The 21,629-nt window shown below is 41.0% G+C and overlaps 1 protein-coding gene across 1 annotated transcript; it reads left to right on the top strand.

Moving 5' to 3' along the window:
* Positions 1–3,470: 3,470 nt before the first annotated feature.
* LOC120452229 lies at positions 3,471–4,305 on the top strand. Its single transcript, XM_039636358.2, has one exon. The coding sequence runs from the start codon at positions 3,576–3,578 to the stop codon at positions 4,164–4,166; it is 591 nt and encodes a 196-aa protein (XP_039492292.1). The 5' UTR covers positions 3,471–3,575; the 3' UTR covers positions 4,167–4,305.
* The last annotated feature ends 17,324 nt before the right edge of the window (positions 4,306–21,629 follow it).

Below are 21,629 nucleotides of genomic sequence, written 5' to 3' on the forward strand. Positions count from 1 at the left end.
ATCCATAAATTATAAGATAATACTCATCTTAATTGCGTGATTTTCTTAGTGCTTAGCCTCACTGACTTCCCTGATTTTTTATAATACTCTTTGAGTTTCCAATTCGTCTCGGCTAAGAAAGTAACGGAGAGAAATGACTGACAAGTGTACCGCAGAAAATTTCCATAGATCTACCCGTAACCAAGCTGATCTGATGGTGTGAAATTCCTAACTTGCCACTCTTGTGGCCACTTCTTGCCGCATCAATCAACGGCGGCAGCTTAAATGCTGCATCATGACAAAACCATTACACTTGACCAGGCTCAAAGAGTGGATGGTCGGCAGATGCTCAGATGACTAGGCTTCTTGGCCGTGATTGATTGATTGGCACCGTGAGGTGAACTTGGGCAACCCGGCTGATGCTTTTGTCTAAAAGCCGTTTAGAATAACACCACAACAAGCCAAAACCAAAGACTTGGGATCCCAAGTCCGGGCCAGCAGCGAGAAATTATGCATTGTATTGGTTATCTACCAAAATGAGGAAAACAGAAATAATGTTTAATCTGAGCCATGCACCCTCACCTGAAACGTTCCCGTCTACACTAGGGAAAACTACTACTACTCAACTGAATAAATATATTTTTCATTTAAATTTAAAGTGAATTATACGAATATATAAATGTATATTATATGCCAACAAATATACTAATATATATTGTTGCCCAAAAAAATGTGTATACTTCAATCATTATTACAATAATTTCATATCAAGATTGGAAGACTCTTTGACCAATAATACAACAGCAAAAATCACCTGCCACCTGCCACACCAAACATTTTCCATTAACACAAGTCTCTGCATTTTCGGTGTTTATTAAAGAGAGTTCCCATCAATATAAGAAATATTCGAAATAGCCCGCATATTTCTAATAATCCGTGGCCCAATTTTCTCCTTGTGTAAGGAGTCGTTTTGCTTATTCGGGAAGTTCAGCAGCAGCAGCATTATACCAGCCCCTGGCCACTTGATTGCGCCTTCATTATTATGCCAAACTGTGCGCCGGTATTCGTTGAATTTGGCTTTTGCAATTTGCTCTCGATGCCGGCCGGCCGTTTGCCTCCTTTCTGGTTGGAAAACCAAACTCCTTCGTTTTGGGGGCATTAAAAATGAGCTCGACGTAACAGGTGGATGCCGATGCCGACGATGCTCGACGTGATTTTCGCCAAATCGTTTAGATTATTTCGAGATTGCTTGCGCCAGTCGCTCCATTGGCACTCCTTCACTTCACTTCACTTCACTTCACTTGAACTCCCTTCAGTCCGCACCTTGCATTTGAACTTGAAACATTTCATTTTTTCAGGTCTCATGAAGCTGGGGGCATCCACAACATCCACTATCCACAGCATCCAGTTCTTCGGCCAGATCGATTAGTGGCATTCTATTGCGTTCAATTTTCCATGTGCAACATTGAGGCGATCGTCGAGAGCGCTGCCATCGCCACTGGCACAATAAACACGCGATTTATTTCATGCCAGGCATTCAAGTGCCGCCTCAGTCGGTCAAAGCCAAGGAGGAGCACAATCCAATCCTCGTGGCCTGCTCTGGACTCACCTGGACCGACTTGCCTTGGATCGGTCTGTGGTATGTGATAATGGGATGATGGTATGATGATGCATGCCCAGCATACACAACAGCAGCGAGGGGCCAAATCGAGGGAAGGGCGAGGGAAATGAGCTGAACTTTTTAACTTAAACTTTTGGGGATAGCAGTGGAAATGCTCTACGGTTCAAATATTTGTGGTTTTGAGTATATCGTTAAGCTAAATACTGATCTTAACGCAAATAAATGTGTCTGATTTATATATTTGGAGAATAAAAATTTTTAGAACTGAAAATTCCTCAATACTTTTAAATCAATTTAGAGCGGTCGAACTTATTACATTACCTTTTAGTAATCGAAATACTAATATACTATGAATTAAATAAAAATAGCGTGTTTACATTGACACAAAAAATTGTCTGCTATTTTATTTTACAGTTTACAATATTCATAAAAAATTGTAATATAATAAAAAAATTTCATTTTGGTTACGCGAAATTTCTTAGATGTATTTCTTATTTTCTTGTGCAAACCATATTTTCGTACTTGCCAGCATAGTCTCCCAACTTCAAGGGTATTTACAACAGTAATAATGGCTGCCCACTATTCGATTTTTTGCGGGCTTTAACTAGCGACCAAGGTTAGTCGCTGGCTTGCTGGCAAGTAGCTGCAACTATCGGTCGTAGGGGGCTTACTCTGGCGCATTTTAGCCGGTAATTGCTTGTGATGTATGATTTTGAGTTCTAGTTTTCCTGGCCTGGGAATATTTCTTAGCCGGCCCCGGCTTTTGTTGTCCGCCTGATTGCTAGCGATGCCTATATATGCGGGTGATGTATGTTATATAGCCGCAGCCACAGGTATAAGCTATGGCCACAGATATTGATTTGACAGGCTCCGAGCGAAGACTTCGACTTGGCCAGCTGATGATGATGGGATAGCACCGACTGTCACACTTTCTAAGCCGAGGAGGGCACTTTCACCCAATTAGAGTGCGATATGAGCACGAAATGGAAATATGCAAAGTACTAAAGACCGCTGCGTCCCTTTCCTGTCGATGACAATCTTTTGTTTTCACTTCTGCAGAAACAAAAGCCATAAGGAATAAATTGTGAGCTGGTAGCCGCGCATTGAACTCTTGGCTTCAACAAGTGCACAGCAGGGTTCCAACAAGATCACCGATATCCTACGCCCAAAAATCGAAAAAACGGAAAAATTGAAAAAATGGAAAAAATGCGATCCCAGAAAGCTGGCGATTTTGCTTCATTGTGGGCTAAATGGAGTTGGCCAAGGCGATCATATCTCCTTATTGTTTGCTTTAACAATTGGGCCAAGTTTTCGGCCTTCTATCTTCCACATGATTGATCGAGGAAGCCGGGGGAACTGCGGGAGAACTCTAAAGCCACAAATATTCTACACATGCTGACAATTTCTCCACCACCTCGCGGTATTTTCGTTGTGCTTTTCATGCCATTTCGATACGGGCCTCATTTTTCTTGCCACAATTATGAAGAAAGTTGGCAGCAATTAGAAAACGCACATCGATCAAAATCTCCTCCCGACAACGAACGTCATGTTCGAGTGCCGTGTTTTGTTTGTTTGTCCAAAACGGCAATTCAACCTGCAGACAAGTGAGTGTGGTGCTGGGGAGCCCGGATAAACGCTAAGCTCCATAAGAGCTATTAAGACATATCTTTCTCTGCTATTGTGGTATTAGAATGTACTATTTTTAAAGTAAATCAAACAAAATAAATCAATCAAAATAAAGAAAGCCACAAATTTAAAAGAATTTTACCAATCGAATGATATCAGCATTTGTTTAATAACTTACATAATTTTTCTAAAGTTTATTTTTATATTAATGGCTAAACTTTAACATCATTTGTATGAGTCATTTTAGCCAGTGTATTTCATTCAGATAAAGCACAAGCTTTCAAGTTTTCATTCCAAATTCAGACAACATACGTATATCAACACCGTGCAACAACATAAGCCTCTCACAATGTCCCGTATGATTAACAGGGAAGAAATTCCCAGAGACAGAGGATTGGCCCAGGAGTTAAGAAGTGAAATAACCCGCAACTCGGCGGAGTTCAGTTTCAACTTTTGGCAGGAGTTCGAAAACATCCGGTCGACCCAGCGAAACCGCATGATGCAGGAGCGCTTGCAGCGGGAAAGGATTACCACATTGATTCGGGATGGTCAAGAGGAGGCCAACCAGGAGGCGGAGGCCCTAAGCCGATCGATCAGCGCCCATGGCATCACCTCGACCACGTTGCCATCAGCATTGTCAGCAATTCCCACTGTGTCTATGGTGAAGAACTCCTTGGTTCAAGGACTCCAAAATGTGTCTAATCGCGCGAGTTCGGGTGTCAAAAGGAAGTCGCCGAAGCAGAAGTTCCAAGCACCCAAGACAAATAAGCCCAAACAAAGGAACGAGTCCGAAGGTGAACCCACCCTGCCATCTCCAGCCCCCTCCCACATTCCCAGCGCACCACCACCCTCCCGGGCCACGATGGTCACCACGAATATCTCCAACGGGGTAACTCCCAATATTTCAAAGTATCGATTGGCCAACAAGCCCAAAAAGTGATCTTTCTTTTTGGGTCAAGGATACAAAACGTTGGATGCTCTTTTAGTAATAAAAATACATGAATTACATTACCATAAAATACACAATATATTAATAATAATAAATAATAGTATCTATTTCTGAGTTATACTCAACAAAATATTTAATTTGGTTAAGCTTGCGGTCGTTTTTACACCCTTAAATATTATTTATTTAATTGTTAGGAATTAATGTTTATTTAATAGAAAATGAGTTATATTTTTGCGTCCCGCATATACCCTGGAAGGAATGAGGAATGCCACCCACTGAGCACCATGCACTTCAAATTCCGGCTAAATCATACACATCACGAAACTAAAACACAGACAACAACAAAGACGGCGCGAAGGTAGAGACTTGCAAATTAATTAACGGTACACGGACCTCATCAAGGAGATCCGAAAAATCAGAAAACACGCACCCCAGACACCTGAGTAATCAGCATTATGTGGGCATGGCCATCGATGGAGGTGCTGGTGGTACTCGAACTTCTCGATAAATCACGGATAAAAGACAATCAGCGCAAATGTAACGTTATTCATCACAGGTGGTAAATATTTCAAACCAAAACTGACAACAAACGCGCGCCGAGCTTAAAAGTAAAGCTCAAACACAGCGACGTGGTTCGCGATTCTGGTTTCGGTTTCTGTTCTCAGATTTCCGATACTCAGATTCGTACGATTTGTGGGTCAGAATAATTAATAAAAGCGGCTCTTTTTGGCGCATGACTGGGCTATAACAAAGATTTGGCAACACACAAAGAAAACAGATGAACTTCTGATAGTTATTACTCATCCCTTGAACCTGATGCCGTAACGCAGTGCCTGAATTATAATAATATATTATATGCATATTTAATGTATTTTTATACCCGTTACTCGTAGAGTAAAAGGGTATACTAGATTCGTTGAAAAGTATGTAACAGGCAGAAGGAAGCGTTTCCGACCATATAAAGTATATATATTCTTGATCAGGATCAATAGCCGAGTCGATCTGGCCATGACCGTCTGTCCGTCCGTATGAACGTCGAGATCTCAGGAGCAACTAAAGCTAGAAAGTTGAGATTAAGCATACAGACTCCAGAGATACAGAAGCAGCGCAACTTTGCCGATTTATGTTGCCACGCCCACTCTAACGCCCACAAACCGCCCAAAGCTGCCACGCCCACACTTTTGAAAAATGTTTTGATATTTTTTCATTTTTGTTTTAGTATTGTAAATTTCTATCGATTTGCCAAAAAACTTTTTGCCCCGCCCACTCTAACGCCCACAAACCGCCAAAGGCTGTCAGTGTTGAAGACTCTCCTTCGTACTTCCACTAGCTGAGTAACGGGTATCAGATAGTCGGGAAACTCGACTATAGCGTTCTCTCTTGTTTATCCTTAAAAACTGAATATATTTCCACACTAAAAGTCATAAAGAAAATATATTTAAAATTTCCTATGCAAAGATTTCGGCATATCTGTCGTCACTTTGACCCATGCGCACCAATAATCAATCAAAACGTCTTAAACAAATCACTCGTTTCGCATGTGCAACTACCAAAAAATCAACAGAGCAGAGACAAAAAATAACTGAGCCAAAGACCGACTGACAAACTGACTGACTGGCAGGTTTGGCAACTGAAAGGCTCTGAAACTCCGGCGAACTGCAGAACTGTGATGGACAACAGTCACGATTTGCATGTGCGACAACTGTTGCCAGAGCGGCTCTGAAACAACAACAACGACGACAACAACGGCCGAAACAACATTCAACCAGGAACATTGAACTGCCATTGACACGGGGGAGAATCGAGGAGCACGCCAACCCGGAGACCGGAGATCGGAGACTCGAGACCAGAGACACCTGTAGCAGCCACAAAAGTTGAAAGGCGAACTCCCTCGCACAGTGGTTCAAATGCCGATTCAAACACTAAAACAAATCGTATTCCGTAAAGATTAACACGATCATCCCAAAAATTTGACAATAAAACTGCTGCCAAATCAGAAACCATCCACTGGAGCTGTCCTCTGACTAGCAGGATTCTCTTAAATAGTTAATTATCATCTGTGGTGAGTTTTAAAATGTCATATTTTATAAACTTTAATTCTAAGGTTACAGAATCATTCTAATTCAATAGGAATTTTTAATCGATTTGTCGATCGAAGGTAAGTCAACGGTTTCTAAAAGTTTTCCTTAATGTTCACCGTAAGTTTTGTACAGGCTCATGAACTTTATTGGCCGAATAATAAAAAATGTAGACTTCCATAAATTTAGTCCGAGCATTAGTACATCCTTAGCGAAATGTGCACACTAAATGCTCCGTTGAGCAATTAACCGCAAGGCAAGAAGTAATTATTGAAGCATTTAATGACACCCCCAACTCACTGTACACAGGGCTATTGGCTTGGTGCAGATCGCCAATGGGTGCGCCGGTTTCAGTAGCAACCACCACCGCCACCGCCAACAGCTGGACCCCCGAACCCCGACCACCGAACCGAGACCCCCAGTAAGCCACCCACCGACCCGGACCACCACCCCCTTTTAGCCACTGAATTGACAAGCTCAGAGGCCAATTACCGCAAACAAATTCGAATGCGAATACGAATACGAATACGAATGCGCATTGAAATTGTGGCAAGGTTGGTAATTTAAGACTCACGCCGTCTCGAAATTAAAGGAGTTTGGGAAACTGAGAGAGATTCCCGCGAGAGAAGCAAATGCAAGAACCGTTTCTTAGTCTCGCCAATTAGTGCAGGGGAAAAAACAATCACCTAAAATTGAAATTTTATGAAATTAAATTTAAATTTATTTCATAATACATTTCTAAATTTGTAATAAACTGCATAAGCCATAGAAACGAACAGTTCACATTTATTAAGGCCATACGACGCGAAAGGCTGTACCAAATATGCATATTCGATTAGGGTCACACTCTCTTATAACCATATTTTCATACCAATTAGTTTGTCAAAATATTGATGAGGACTTCCTGCTTTTTTCTCTGTGTGCCAGTCCGCTTCTGACCAGGTGATTGAATTGCTGATTTAACGGTTTCTGTTGTCAAATTAATGACATTCATTCATTCCATGTGGCCGAGTCAGAGTCGAAGCTTTAAGCCGAGCTTGAGCTTGAGTTGAGCAAACGTGGCCAAAAACGGTAGTTTTTTATTGCAGCTCTGGTAAATTGCAGCGCGTGTTATTATCGTTGTTATTACTGTTGCTGCCGTTGTCATTGCTGTTATTAATGTAGTTATTAAATATTTACAACTGCCGCCGCACAAAGCGTGTCTCAAAAAAGGTTTACTGAGATTGGGAGTGGGCCGAGTTCACAGTTGGGTGTCAAAGTGCAAAAGTTTAGCGCAAAGTTCTTGTCATTATTTGTTCTCCGCTTGTTGATCGGATTCTGTTTCTTTTTCTGTTTCCTTGTAAAGTGAAAGGGAAACGCTGGCAAATCTATTCTCGGCCGCCTTGAGTTTAAGGCTTAATTAATGGCTCTTTTATATAATTTAATTAGTTGTTAATGATTTGCTGATTGGACTGGCGCGGGTGGTGGTCCCCCATGAATCAAATGCTAGACTAGACTGACTTCGCAGGGGCTTGGCAGATGTCAGGGTTGCCCAAAGAAGTGGCTAATGGCCTAATGGCCTAGTCATGACTGTCGGTAGTGATAGCGGCTAATGGCTGGAACTGCCAAAATGTGAGATATACCAGCATAAGGAATCGTCAAACGTTTTTAAAGCTACATGTAGACTTTTGGAAACAAGCCTTCCTGTGATACCTTTTATACAAAATAATTTCAAAATGTTGTAGGTGTAGAATGTTTCAAACCCATTTCAATTGTTAAAAAAACCAATTCAGTCTAAGATTCAAAATTAATCAAATAGTTAATCTCATTTGATTGGTTTCATTTGCATACACCTTTTCTTGTTGCCATTGACCGAAACCGCAACTCCCACTTTCCATCTCGAATCCCCTCGAACATTGCGCCCCAAAAAACGCAAGCTGAGGCCAAATCAAACATGGCAGGCTAGACAAAATGCTTGTTGTCAATTTTCGCAGTTGATTTGGAACAAATCCCCCAAAACTAAGTAAACAGCAACTTGCCTGCGTGAATTGCGCATTCAACATGCGTTCGCCACGCGATAAATAATATGGAAAATGTTTTTAAATTTGTCACAATTTCAGCGATTGCGTGGCCAGAAACACAAAAAAAAAACAAAAAACAAAAACGATATAGACAGCCATTTGAAGGCTCCTATAACATTTATCGGGAAAGCGATTTCCTTGCCAATTAGTCAAGGCTTATGGGGGCGTTAAGCGAGTGCTTAACTCCGTCACGAAAATTGCCGCCAGATGGGCATAAAGATATGGCGACACATGGGGCCAGCGATAAGGTAGAAAAATACCATCGGCTTAAGCGGCAGCGACCTGTCAATATTGCATTTGATTGATTTCGATACGATTCCAGGCACACGATTTCAAAAACCAGATGCAAAATTGTGTGTATCAAAAACGCAATCGTAATCCAAGTGCTCCACATTTAGGCATCCAAATCCGTGTCTGACTATCGTTTTTCGAGCATTTTATTGCCACACCACAGCAATAATCTAAATACTCATATCGAAAACGCATGTCGGCAGCAAAAGCCCAACCCAAATCGCGGCTAAAATGCCAAATGCCCAAGACGATGGCAGTAGCACACGCAACAGGCAAAAGGGAAATTCTCCTGTTGCTCTTGCTCTTGATTTTGGTATGCTTATACTCTTGTATGGGTATTTATTTTGGTATGCTTATACCCTTGTATGGGTATTTAAGTTCTTTGAATACTTTGACATAAAATAAATATATTTATATTGATATGTTTATATCACATTGTATATGGTAAAAGCATAGCTTTAAAAGTCAACTCGATCAGAATTAACTTGGCGAAAGCTTCTGGCTCTCAAAATAAATTCGATTATTCTGTATAAAATCAGTGTTCAAAAACTGAATACAAAAAAGCATTTTTAATATATTATATTTTCTGATACATATTCAGGTAAATAATAGTTTTAGGGTAATTGGACAAAATTTCATTGTATAACAACAATTTATAAGCTATCCTTTCTAAGGGCATTTCAAACTTCCACACCTAGGAGGTATAACTACATTTCCTTTTCTATGCCCCCTTGCTTTTATTCGATAAGTGCAGTAACTCAGTATTAACCACTTACACGTTAATTTAGGCACAAATTGAATTAATAAACCATGTTGGACATTGTGTGCGGTCCAAGGAAACTGAAGCCAGCCAGCTCCTTTTCATATTCATTAATTTATGCGCGAAACACGGCTCAATGAACCACGAAAACAACTGGCTGGCCAACAACGCAGCCAAATTTGAATTTACAAGCACGTTACCGAACCCCCCTCGATTGGCCCCCTTCGCTTGGACCCGGCCCCCTTTCTTAGCCAGTTTTTTGCAAGCTTCCTTCTCTTCGGCAAACGCTGACGTGATTGGCTTCGAATTTGGCTCCTTTCGGTTCGACTCGCTTGTAAATTAGAACACGCTCAAAAATGTTACCTACAAAATTTGCATGTCGCTGCTACCCATAAAAATGAGAGACCCCGTGACGATTCTCAATCCCCTGCCTACAGGATGTCCCTTGCGTACCCCCAAAGATTGGAAAAAAAAAACTCTACAAGGTCTAGAGGCAAATTGCGTAAACCTGACTTTCATTTACACCTTGGCTTGTGTGCAACAAGTGCTGCAAGGCATACTTTTGATGTGCCCGACTTTTTGCCAGGGGTTGTATTCAAAGATGTTTAAGCGAAAGGGTTGGGATCTTGGGAAAAAAAGTTAATGGCAGAAGCAAACAGAGTCAGAACAAGTGAAATTCCAAAGGAAAACTGTCACTGCAAATATGGAAATTTTAAAACTTTCAACTAATTAAAAGTCTTAAAAAGTAATAGCTATGGTTGAATATATCTCTGAAATGTGTAAATGGGTCTTTATAATGTCATTTAAAACCTTTGGTGTATTTGAAACCAATTCAATTCGATAAAACAAAGAAATTTAAGACTTTTTCGAATGGCATCCTTAAAACAACACAATGCACTGACTCGTGCCACAAAGTTGCAAGTGCCCCAGACGAACTGCTTACATAAGAAAGCTCTCTTTCCGCAAAACACAACCGAAACGAAAATGTATATGATTTATTGGCATTTTAAGACCAAGAATTTGCAAAAACAAAAAAGAGGGTAAAGGCAATAAATTTTATTGTTGTTGTTTTGTTGTTGATATAAAAATCCATACCCACTGTTTTATTTTCGTTTATATTTTCAAAAGGCAAAGAAAGCCACCAAAAATCAGCCAAACTGGGCTTTGTCTCTCCTCTCGCTCCGGCTTTTGGCTTGTGGCGGTGGCTTGAACTGCGGGGCCCCCAAAAAAAGTTAACTTCATTCGCTCGTGGCCGGGGTTAAGGGTTAAAATGTGGGAGTCACGATTCTTGGCTAAACGATTTTTTTTTGTCTTACTACTACGCGCTCTGTTCTCTGCGCTCTCCGCCTGAAATGAAGTTACCAAAAAAATCAATTCAAGTACCGTTGTCCTCAAGCACACACTTATATACCTATGTATATCGGGCCATAAGTATCTGTATACATGGATAGAATTAAGGTGACCTGCCTACAATTTCAAACGGCGACTTCAACTCAACTCTTGGGGTTTATCAATAAATTATTGAGCCATTATTGTTATTACAATTTCTTTATAATGTTGGCAGCGTGCGCCCGAGAGTTTGTTGCAGTTAGCATACTTGTTGCATTTTCCAAGGGTATGTGAAGGGTATACTCAATAGACTCGCGTATGAAATATTTATATAGTTAGTAATTCCATTTTTATACATATACATAGATTACCATACATATTAAATTGGCAACCCTGAAAAGTAGTTCTTAAAGAGCATAGCACACCTTTTGATATTTATTTCGGGCTTCTGGTTGGTTTTAAAGTACCTTTAGTCATCATATTTTAATCACCCATTCTTAGGGTTATTTTTGAAAAAGAATGAAGAGACCTTCTCTTCGAAACCTTTCTCCCCATATTTGCCCCCCGATCGCTAGTTGTTGCTAGTTGTTAACCATTAGCGTGTACTTTCAGCCAACGGGGTTGAGGTCTTTCGAATCTCCCCCGCTGGAAATCTTTTCCGTCGTGGGTCCCAGCCTCATCATGTGCACAATGGAGAGCAGGTCGAATATCTCGGATCTCGGATCGTCGGCCGATTTGTGTTTGAAGCTGTGGAAGCTGCCTGAGAGGGTCTTCTGACCCGGGCAGGTTCATGACAAATGCATTAGGAGCTTGGGTGTATATGTATAATTTTTTTCCATTTTCAAAGGCATTTCCAAAAGCCATCATGCAACTGGGCGGCGTGGCGCTTTTTTCGCCTTATTGTTATTTTATGAATATGGTAAATGGTTTAATGAGTTTTAATTGAGTTTGCTGCAACGAGGCGCTGTAATGAGTTAAATTGATAGGAAAAATCCGACGCCTACAGCGGCCCTTTGAATAGACCAAAATTCCGGGAGATGCGGTGAAAGTGGCTGGTCTGAAAATGGGCAGTAAACCGAGCTGCCCCAAAACGCCTTCTGTTGAGCAATATTCCCCAGAAAGCACACAAAGTAAAATCCATTGGGGTTTCACTTATCCTCCTTTTCGGTAGTTGCACTTGGAGAAAATGAGGAATTAATTAAAATTCAGACTAGAAAGACCAAATATTTAGCTACTTAACAAAAAAAAAATGTATATTAACGCATCAGAATAATACAAAGATCTTAAGGTTTTTTTTCAATAGAGACAATAGCGAATATATAGAGACTTGGCGTCAGACTCCTTATTTGTTGAAAGTGTAGGCTTTTAAAATTGATGAAACATTTTTTCAGCGACTCGAATTCATCGGGATTATTTTGAGCCTCCTTTTCCAGGAGCTGTCAATAACCGTTGTGCGGAATAACTCCCAGTCCACTGATAACAGGCACGCGCCTCGAAAGCCAGAAATCAAAGGCAAAATGCCAAAGAATTGGCACAGCCTCGTAACTCAAGCCAATGAATCATCCAGCAGGTGGGGGAAGGTGGGGCAGGTGGGGCATTTGGAGGACAGGTGGGGAGGCGGTCGACAGACGCAATCACAACACTGCCCAGTTGACCATTGATCTTTCACACAAGAAGAACTGGCTGTCCAGACAGGAACAGCGACGTGTGGGCTCGTAATCAAAAATACGAGCGAGCGAACAAAAATGAAAAAAGAAAAAACAGCTAACAAAACTCGCTGTCTTTTGACATTTTCCCGTTGTTGGTTTCTTTTTAGTGCAAATGTTTTGCATGTTAACATTTTATTAGTCATAACAATCCACCGGCAAATGTAGAACTCGACTCGGGATTGTCTCAGAGCTGAGAAGGGGAAAGACGTTGAAACTTTTGAGCGGAAACCTGCCGCAGGCTGGCTTAAATGATTTAATGCTTCTAATGGAACCAACAAAAAGTTAACAGTCATAAGTGGAATATAGCATTACCGAACTGCTGTTGCACGTCTTACTTAGGGTTTTAGAGTTCATGTTGACATAAATAATTTGTGATTTAAGCATTAGACTTAATGCTACAGAAGGCACTTTTTTTATTCAGTACATTAGTACATACTTCTACAAATCTGTGACCAAAATATGGATGTTTTCACGAAAGATTTCACATTTAAATTCATAGATGCGAATGAATATAGGGTACAGAAGATCTTCTCTAAATCAAATTAGAGCATGGGTAATAGGACTTGTTAGCTTTCCCTCCATCACCACAATTATTCATCAATTATAATCCGGTGGAAGAAACTTTCCCATCACTTGTTTGATTATTTCGGATTGACGAAATCCCAGCAACATACCATCAGGGCCGTGTCGACCTCAAAAGCGGATCACCTAACGGACCCAAAAAATATTCAATATCCCGGCTCCGAAAGCCATTTGATGTTGGGCCGCCTCAAATAAATCCCCGACTAGATACTTCCTCATACACAAATGAACACTTGAGTGACCACAGCAGCTAGGGAATTACGGCCAAGTTATGACCCTATCCATCCCATCTACAAACACATGTCGCCGCCAATTAACAGAAATCCAAAACAACATTTAAAAAAATATTTACCAACAAAACTTCAAACGAGGGACCAAAAAAAAAAACAGCAACCTCAAGAAAAAACCCATATAAGGATTAAAATCAAAAATTGAGAAAATGCTTTCATGCTAATCCCAGCAACATGCCCAACTTGTGCGTCTCAAATTCCCCCTTATGCCCTCATATATATTGTTATTCTATATCTCGGCTGCTGGACACACTTGTCGATTTGACTCAAAGCGACATTTCCCACATCAAAAAGATTTCGTCACGCTTAATTTTGTTTTTCTCCTTTTGCGCCCCTCGATCGATTCGTTTGAAAAATTTGTTTCAGAAGAATTGAAATTATTAAGTCATGCAGAAGACAATTGGATCATTTGTTTATAGGTGTGTTCCAAGAGCCGCGGCACATGCAACAGGTTAAAATTGAGTGACGTGCCTCGTGTATTTGTCAACGGCAAGGGTACCGCTTTTTTGTCATTCTTATAATTTTTTGTATTATTTTGGACCGTTGTCGGGGGACTGAAATCAGCTTAAATATAATTAATGGCGGCATTGACCAGAGACAAGTCCATTAAAACGAGTTTAAATCGAAATTCTTTTTTTAAGTTTTTATGATAAAATTACATTTAATAATTATATAATTATTTTGGATTCTAAATGGAATATAGTAATTAAAAAATACAAAAATAAAATAATCCAAAGCGTCAAAATCCCCCAAAAAAAAAAAGAAACCATTATGCTATATTAAATAATTCACCGATTTATTGAGCGGTCTTTTGACATATTAACCCGGCTAAAACCAATTCCAAACGATTGAACCTCAAGTTGAACCTGTTCCCATACCGCAGTAAAATTAAACAGCCATAAAACAAAGTTACTGCAACGTGCAACAAATTAAAACATCATAAAAATCAAAGCCGGTCGCGCAGGAGATCATCGGCCAGAAGTTAAAGAAAATGCCGCCATCCGTGGCAAAACGCGCACAGAAGTTGAGCGTCGGCCACAAATTAGACGCCGCCTCCTCCGAGAAAATACAAAAAATATACAAAAAAAAGCTTAGTATATGGAGTAGTTCGGTGAGATCGGAGGAGCTGGAGGACCTGGAGCCAAACTAGCCCAGAGCCTGGCTGCCGTGCCGTAGCTAATGATGACCTTTTCACTGCGGCACGACAACTTAAGGTCATAAACAATCAAAAGCGGCTCTAAACTGGCAAACTGGTGGCAATTGGCGCAAACGCGCCGGCAAAGGTGCTTCTCCATCTCGGTTCGTCTTGTTTTTTTCCCCCAAAGCTTTTATTTTTTTTCGGCTGTGCTTACTACTACTACCAAGCAGCGCTAATAGTTAATAATAATTATTATTTCATTTCTGGCAAGCGCAACTCCCACCAGCTGACACCAACTGAAAGCCAGCAGAGCTAAAAACAATAAAGCTTCCTACGGAAAGAGTTTACCATGGGATTGAAAGGCGAATACGATGGTTATATTAAATGGGTTGACAGTTTAAAACTGAAAATAAAAGGTAAGTTTTGCAACAAAAGAAAATCGATTTGTAGGGAAGAGAGTAAGAAAGCATCAACCATTTCAATCAAAATCAAGAAAAAGAAAAACAGGGCAAGACGAAGCTAACTTATGAACATCCGTATCTTCCTGGGATATTCCAATATTTTCATTCAAACATTTTTGATTCGAGTGCCAACCTCACCTTCCACAGTGCTGCGCGGCAGACAACGGGAACATGGCGTGTTTGTTTATTGCGCATGCGCGCCGGCAATCGCTTCGAAGCTAGCGAAGATCGGGCGGCATTGTGGCCCCCGCTTTTGGTACGGTTGCCCCATTACTTTAGCCCACTTAGCTGCGCATCGGCGAGTCAGGATCTTGGCCCTGCAGCCCACACCCGCCTGGTTCTCTCTCACGCGATAGTAATCCTAATGGGTTGACTTTCGTTTGGAACTCCGCTCTGCCGTCGCCTGGGTTTCGGGTTTTGGGTTTTGCGTCTTGGGTCTTGTGTCTTGGCCACATCTATCAGTTGGGAGCTCCGTTGGCCGCCTTCGTTTAAGTGAGATGTTGGTAATAAAGCAGCAATTTGTTAACTTTCCAGCCGCGCTCATTTAGCTACCTCATTGGCGGCTCTTGTTCGCTCGTTGGCGGGGTCGTGATTTGACGCTGGGAAAGATTCGCATTTCTCCGCCCAGCCAGTTCCTCATTATGCAGGTCCTGTGGAAATGGTGCTCCATGGAAATGGTGGAAATTGAACATGCAAACTATCCCATTGTTCTAGCCAGGGCAACAAGTGCCGAACCACAACCGGTAGCCAACGCAAAACAAATGCCCATAAATATGGCCAATAGCCGGGGCCAAACAAGCTACCACAATGTGGGAAAATCCAAGCCGCATGGCACATTAACACCAAGCCACCGCATCGAGATTCCTCCTCTGTGTTAACTTCTTATTGTCCGAGATTATGACATAGGCTGCACGTTCTGGCTTTGATATATCTTCCGGGAATTGCGCATCTGCGAAATTGACACTTTACAACGTTCAGCCCATATAAACGTGACCCAGACAAGAAACCATTTTTTGCATAACCAACTGGAAAGCGCGAGATGCCATCCCGATAAGGCGAAGATTATATACTCTAGGGGAAATGTCCTGGAAATATTCTAAGCAAACTGTCGCAAGAAGAAATACTTGGCAGCTTACAAAGAATATGTACACTCGTAAGCTTACTGCTTATTTCTCTTATGGGAAATAAATTTATGAAGAAATACCACACATTTTATAAAAAAACAAGAGAGAACGCTATAGTCGAGTTCCCCGACTATCTGATACCCGTTACTCAGCTAGTAGAAGTGCGAAGGAGAGTCTTCCACACTGACAGTTTTTGGCGGTTTGTGGGCGTTAGAGTGGGCGTGGCAAAAAGTTTTTTGGCATATAGATAGACATTTACAAGACTAATACAAAAATTAAAAAATATCAAAACATTTTTCAAAAGTGTGGGCGTGGCAGTTTTGGGTTAGAGTGGGCGTGGCAACATAAATCGGCAAACTTGCGCTGCGTCTATGTCTCTGGAGTCTGTGTGCTTAATCTCAACCTTCTAGCTTTAGTAGTTCCTTAGATCTCAGCGTTCATACGGACGGACAGACAGACGGACAGACGGACGGACAGACAGACGGACAGACGGACATTGCCAGATCGACTCGGCTATTGATCCTTATTAAGAATATATATACTTTATATGGTCGGAAACGCTTCCTTCTGCCTGTTACATACTTTTCAACGAATCTAGTATACCCTTTTACTCTACGAGTAACGGGTATAAAAAAAAAAAGGTATCTATAAGTTTTAAGTTCAGCGATATTTCTGTGGCACATTTTGCTCTCTACTCTGCATACCCCTCGGAAATAATGTGCCTTTAAAAATGCGTTTTGTCAAAAGTTCCCTGAAGAAGAAAAATAAGAAAAAACTTAGCCAAGGATGAGCCAAGCAGAGAAGCAACCGAAGGGGAATCTTAAGGACGCAGACACGATCCCAAGATGCAAACATTCTTTATGCGCGATGCGCAAACAACAATAAAAATATGAAGCTACCAATGCCAGATCGCCGGTAAGTCGTGTAAAGTCAATGTTAATGTTAATGCCGGTGTTTGGAGACCGCTGAGATCCAAGTTGCTCAATGCACTGAGGAAAATAATTAATTTTTTATCCCATGCATATTTACAAGCCACAAACAAAATGACTTTCCAAAGCCACGCGTTGCTTAAATATTTTCCAATCTCCAGAGAATAAGTAGAATTAAGAGAATATAAAAGTGTTAGTGTTCTTAGGAGTGTTAAATGCAACTTAATGAAACTAAAAACTAAAGTTGTATTTTAAATTATATCGGGAAGAATAAACCAATAAATATTTTACTTTCTTATTAGCATAGTACAAAAAAAAAACTTTGAAACCCATTCCGCTATTCTTTTCCACAGTGCAATACCTGGTTACTATGGCCTATTGTTCCAGCATCTCGGATCGGATTGGATCGGATCCAATGGCCCAGGAGTAGGAGTAGGAGTCCGGGGCTCCGATTCGTAGTTGGAGTCTCTGTGTCTGTAAAAAAGTGGAGTGGAGCAAGCGATTCGGAAATTATTGGCTCTGCGTGCGGAGAAAGTGCACGTTTTGCTTGTTAAAAAGCACGAATCGTAATGAAAACAACCTGTTAATCTAAATATCTCACTCGATTGTTGTGCCGGCGACTATTATTATATATAGTCTATACCAGACCAGAGTCGTGTAACTAACTGTGCTTGCACATTTGCGCGGCCCAAAACTAACTAAACTGCCAATTGCCAACAAATGGCTGTACGTCCGATCTTATTAAAATATCATAAACAGGCCACGAACCCGGCTCTCAGATGCATTTGTAACTGTCAATTTGTTGGCCAAACAGTTTCACTCAGGCTGCCGACGAATGCCAGCGATTTTATTACACAAATTAATTATAATTGCTATTGGAGAGTATAACTCCGGTAGCACGAAAAAGAAAAATAAAACGGGTGGTTTTGTGAACTTAAACAAATTTAAATTGAATTTCAAAATATTTAAACAAAAGTCTCAAATAGAAGTTTCAGCACTTTAAAGTTTCAAAACGTATTGCAAGAAGATTTGGGAGCATTGTTATTATTTGAACTGTTCAATTTAAGTACATGTAGATTGTAAGAATTTAATGAAAATAAACATTAGATCGAAAGATGCTATTGAGGTCAGGTTACCATCAAAAAAATCCAGAACAAAACACAAAATTAACACATTTGGAGTGGGCTTAAAAATGCAAATGAGTGATAACAAAGCTGCGGCTAATTGCGGATCGAGAGCAGGCCACTGTATCGCACAAAAGTGACTCACACTTGCTCCACATTTTGGATTGGATCGCTTTTTGTGGACTTGTGGTCCAAATGCTACTGTAAGAGCCGTAAATTTGAAATGTCTGGACCACAATTATTAATGCCTTGTCATAGTGGGAAAGTGAAGTGAGTTGGGGGTCCAATTATGCCGCGTTCGGCCATTCAAACAATATAGGAGTCCCTCTAATGAAGTTGAAGTTGAAGATTGCCCCGCTACTGTCTGGGGTAATTTACCAGTCCGTCGGCCATTTAATTTCGAATGTCCAACCTGCCTCTAGTCGAAATTTGATGCACAACCTGTTTCGGCACCACAAATCCATTGGTAGTTGGTCAATTTAAGAAGAGAATTCCACAATAATCAAATAAAAAAAATAACAACACATTTCTAGCTATCAATTTACATTATTTCCAGTCACTTAAAAGGTCACAATCTAACCGAATCGATTCCAGTCCTAGTCCAATTCAGCTGTCAGAATCTAGAACAACGCCAGGTCAATGCAGTTAATCATCGAAATGTCTCTCAAGGCGCAGAAGGTAATTGCGAATTATTTCTGAATATTTCCCAAATTTTACTTTCAAAAATATGTCAAAAGAAAATCAAAATGCTGCCAACTGAACGGTCAAATTTATGGCTTGATTATTTGCTTATGATTGAGCCAAAATACAGAGAAAAAGGCCTCCCATTTTTCTGGCAACTTTAATTGGACTTATCAAGGGGATTGGAACTGAAACCAGAGGTTTCCTTCAATTTCCTGCATTTTTCTGCCCAATTGCCTCAAACGTCAAGCACTCGGGAAAGCTTTCTTTTATGGCCGCTTGGAATAATGACTCTGCGACCGACTCTTTGAATTTATCACCCACTCGAAAAGCATTTTCCATACCCCATACCCCATACTCATACCAATACCCATACCCAAATCCCAATCCAAGTCCAAGCCCGAACCCCAAACTGGAGTGCTGCAAAGAGGACTGCAATGCCGTGGAGTGGAGTAGAGTCTGGAGTCCATGTACCTGCCACGGCCAAAGCAATAATTCAATAAATCTATTGCATTGCGTTATTGGCAATATGATGATGAGGCCTGCCTTGATCTCGACTTGCATTATGCAGAAGAAGAACGACGGCTCCGGATCTTCAGCTCCAATACAGCTTCGTCTTCATCTTCGTCTCGGTCCAGAACTTGAACTGCAACTTGACTTTGACTTAAAGTCCATCAATCGGAGTCGCGGACTCCTTCGCCGTCTGTGGTTTGTTTTTATTATATTTAGCGGAAAGCATAATAATTCTTGAGCTGCCAACGTTTGCGTTGATAACGCTTGCCCACCATGCACTCAGAATGATTACGCTTTTTGTTTAAGAGATTTGATTGTGATTTGATTATGTAGCCCCAGATCAACATTTTTGCTACGATTTTCACATATTATATGTAAAAACTATTTTAAATACTTAAGGTAGAGTAACTTTATTCAAGACTAGACACTTTCAAAACAAGATAAAATGAAGAAATGTATTGCTATGCTTTATACCTATCTCTTCAGATAGGTTTTTTGCAGTGCACTTTGAAGTGGGTGGATCGCGAGGGGCAATAATGCAGATTTGCTGCAACATATTGGCATTGGCATTGGCGTCGCTGAGTTGCCTTCAAGTGCATCAAACAAAGCGTTGCCCACTCGACTACCATACCCTTTGGGAGCAGGAAGGCGGGCGTAGGCTAGGCGGGATCGCCTGCTCCTCCTGCCCGTGATGAAATATTATTCATGGCTTTGGCTGGCAACTTGTTCGGGGAGTACCGCAAAAATCTGCATATGAAAAATTATTATTGTAATCCATTTGAGAGGAAAGGCGGGCGCTGCCACGAAATTATGCAGCATTTTGTTTTTACTGCCTGCGCCGTCCAGAAGAAAGGCGTCAGGAGATTTATGCCTCAAGTTTTTTGAGGATTTTCGCCTCGGTTCTTGGCCAGCTAAATTTGTAGAACATTGCGCTTGGTGTTTCCCATAACTCAGCTTTGCCCAGGCACTTCCTCCGGCGGCCTTTCGGTGTTGAAATCATTTGTAGTGCAAATTTCGTACCTTGATATATGTGGCAAGTGTGAAAATATATTTGATCAAATAGCTCACAGAGAGAGAGGCGAGATTTATCGTTTGGAAAGGCTCTAGATTGGCAGTAGGTGGATATTACGGAAAAAGTGCACAAAAGGCCGAAAAGGAATTTATGGAAATGAGGAAACAGCTCTAATTGAAACCGCCACTCACCCACTTTCGTTCGCAAAACCAAACACACTTAGCCCCGAAAATCAAACTCTTTTAGCCCACTGTCATAACGCAATAAATCACAGAGCCATCAGCAGGCTAACACCTACCCAACCCAAAAATCGTGGTTATATAACACACATCAACAAACCTCAGGTGAAATTTCGAACGGACCGCAGACAACATCGGACCCGCATCCTCAATGCGGCTAATCCGGCGCCCCAAACCACAAAAAAAAACTATAGTAGAAAGATGTGGCGGGATCGGGGGAGTGTGTTACTCAGTTGAGGGTCTTCATCAAAGACACAATCGCTGAAACGCAGAAACTCCGCAACTCCAAGTTGTGGCTAATGATGCGACACATTTGCTAATTTCTATTGAAGCCCACTTGCTGGCTTTGGGCCAGGTCAACCGCGCAAACAGGTCTTGATGGTTCACTTAAAAAAATATCGCACAATAAAATATTCCACATTTGGTGTTAGAAACTACCAGCGAAGCCGATCTGTGTAGTCATTTGGTTTAGTTTGTTTTTAATTTTTGTGCGCCTATGAATACATTTCTTAACTCCATCTTAATTATAATTATTGATTACAAATTTTTCTGTCTGTAAGGAGAGTTTAGGAAGGGCTTGGATGTGTTAAGAGGGCAAGAGGCGGAAGGTGGTTTCAGTAATAGGCACCGCCACCCGAAGATTTCTATTGTGCGGAATGAAATTAAACCGTGTTGGCATTAGCTCTCTACGAATTGTTAATTATTTCTGGACTTCTCGGCCGGGAAAGTGTGCGAAATTCAGCCCGATCTGTCCATCAGTCAGTCATTCAGTCTGTCAGTCAATCAGTCAAATGCCCCGTCATTGCTTCCCAATCAATTTGTGGATCATATTCCGATTGCCTGGAGTTTCTATTTCTGATGTCTGGGTGTCTCCATCATGGCTAAATTTATGATTTGCATAAAAAATCGTTTGCCAATTCTTTCCCTACTTTTACCTTTTGTATGCCGTTTTCGTTTTCTTGACTAGCCCCACTCTCTTGCTTCCTTTGTTTGCCTGACATTTGAACTTTTCACTTACAATTCTCCATGCACCAATGGAAAAATATCTTTTAAGGAAATATCGCTGCAAAGAAGCACCAAAATGGACATTTCGCCAGCCTTTTCATTTCCTTAAAGGTTTTAAGGAGTGAAAAT

The sequence above is a fragment of the Drosophila santomea genome, chromosome 2L (assembly GCF_016746245.2).
Source record: "Drosophila santomea strain STO CAGO 1482 chromosome 2L, Prin_Dsan_1.1, whole genome shotgun sequence".
NCBI classification, from domain to species: Eukaryota; Metazoa; Arthropoda; class Insecta; order Diptera; family Drosophilidae; genus Drosophila; species Drosophila santomea.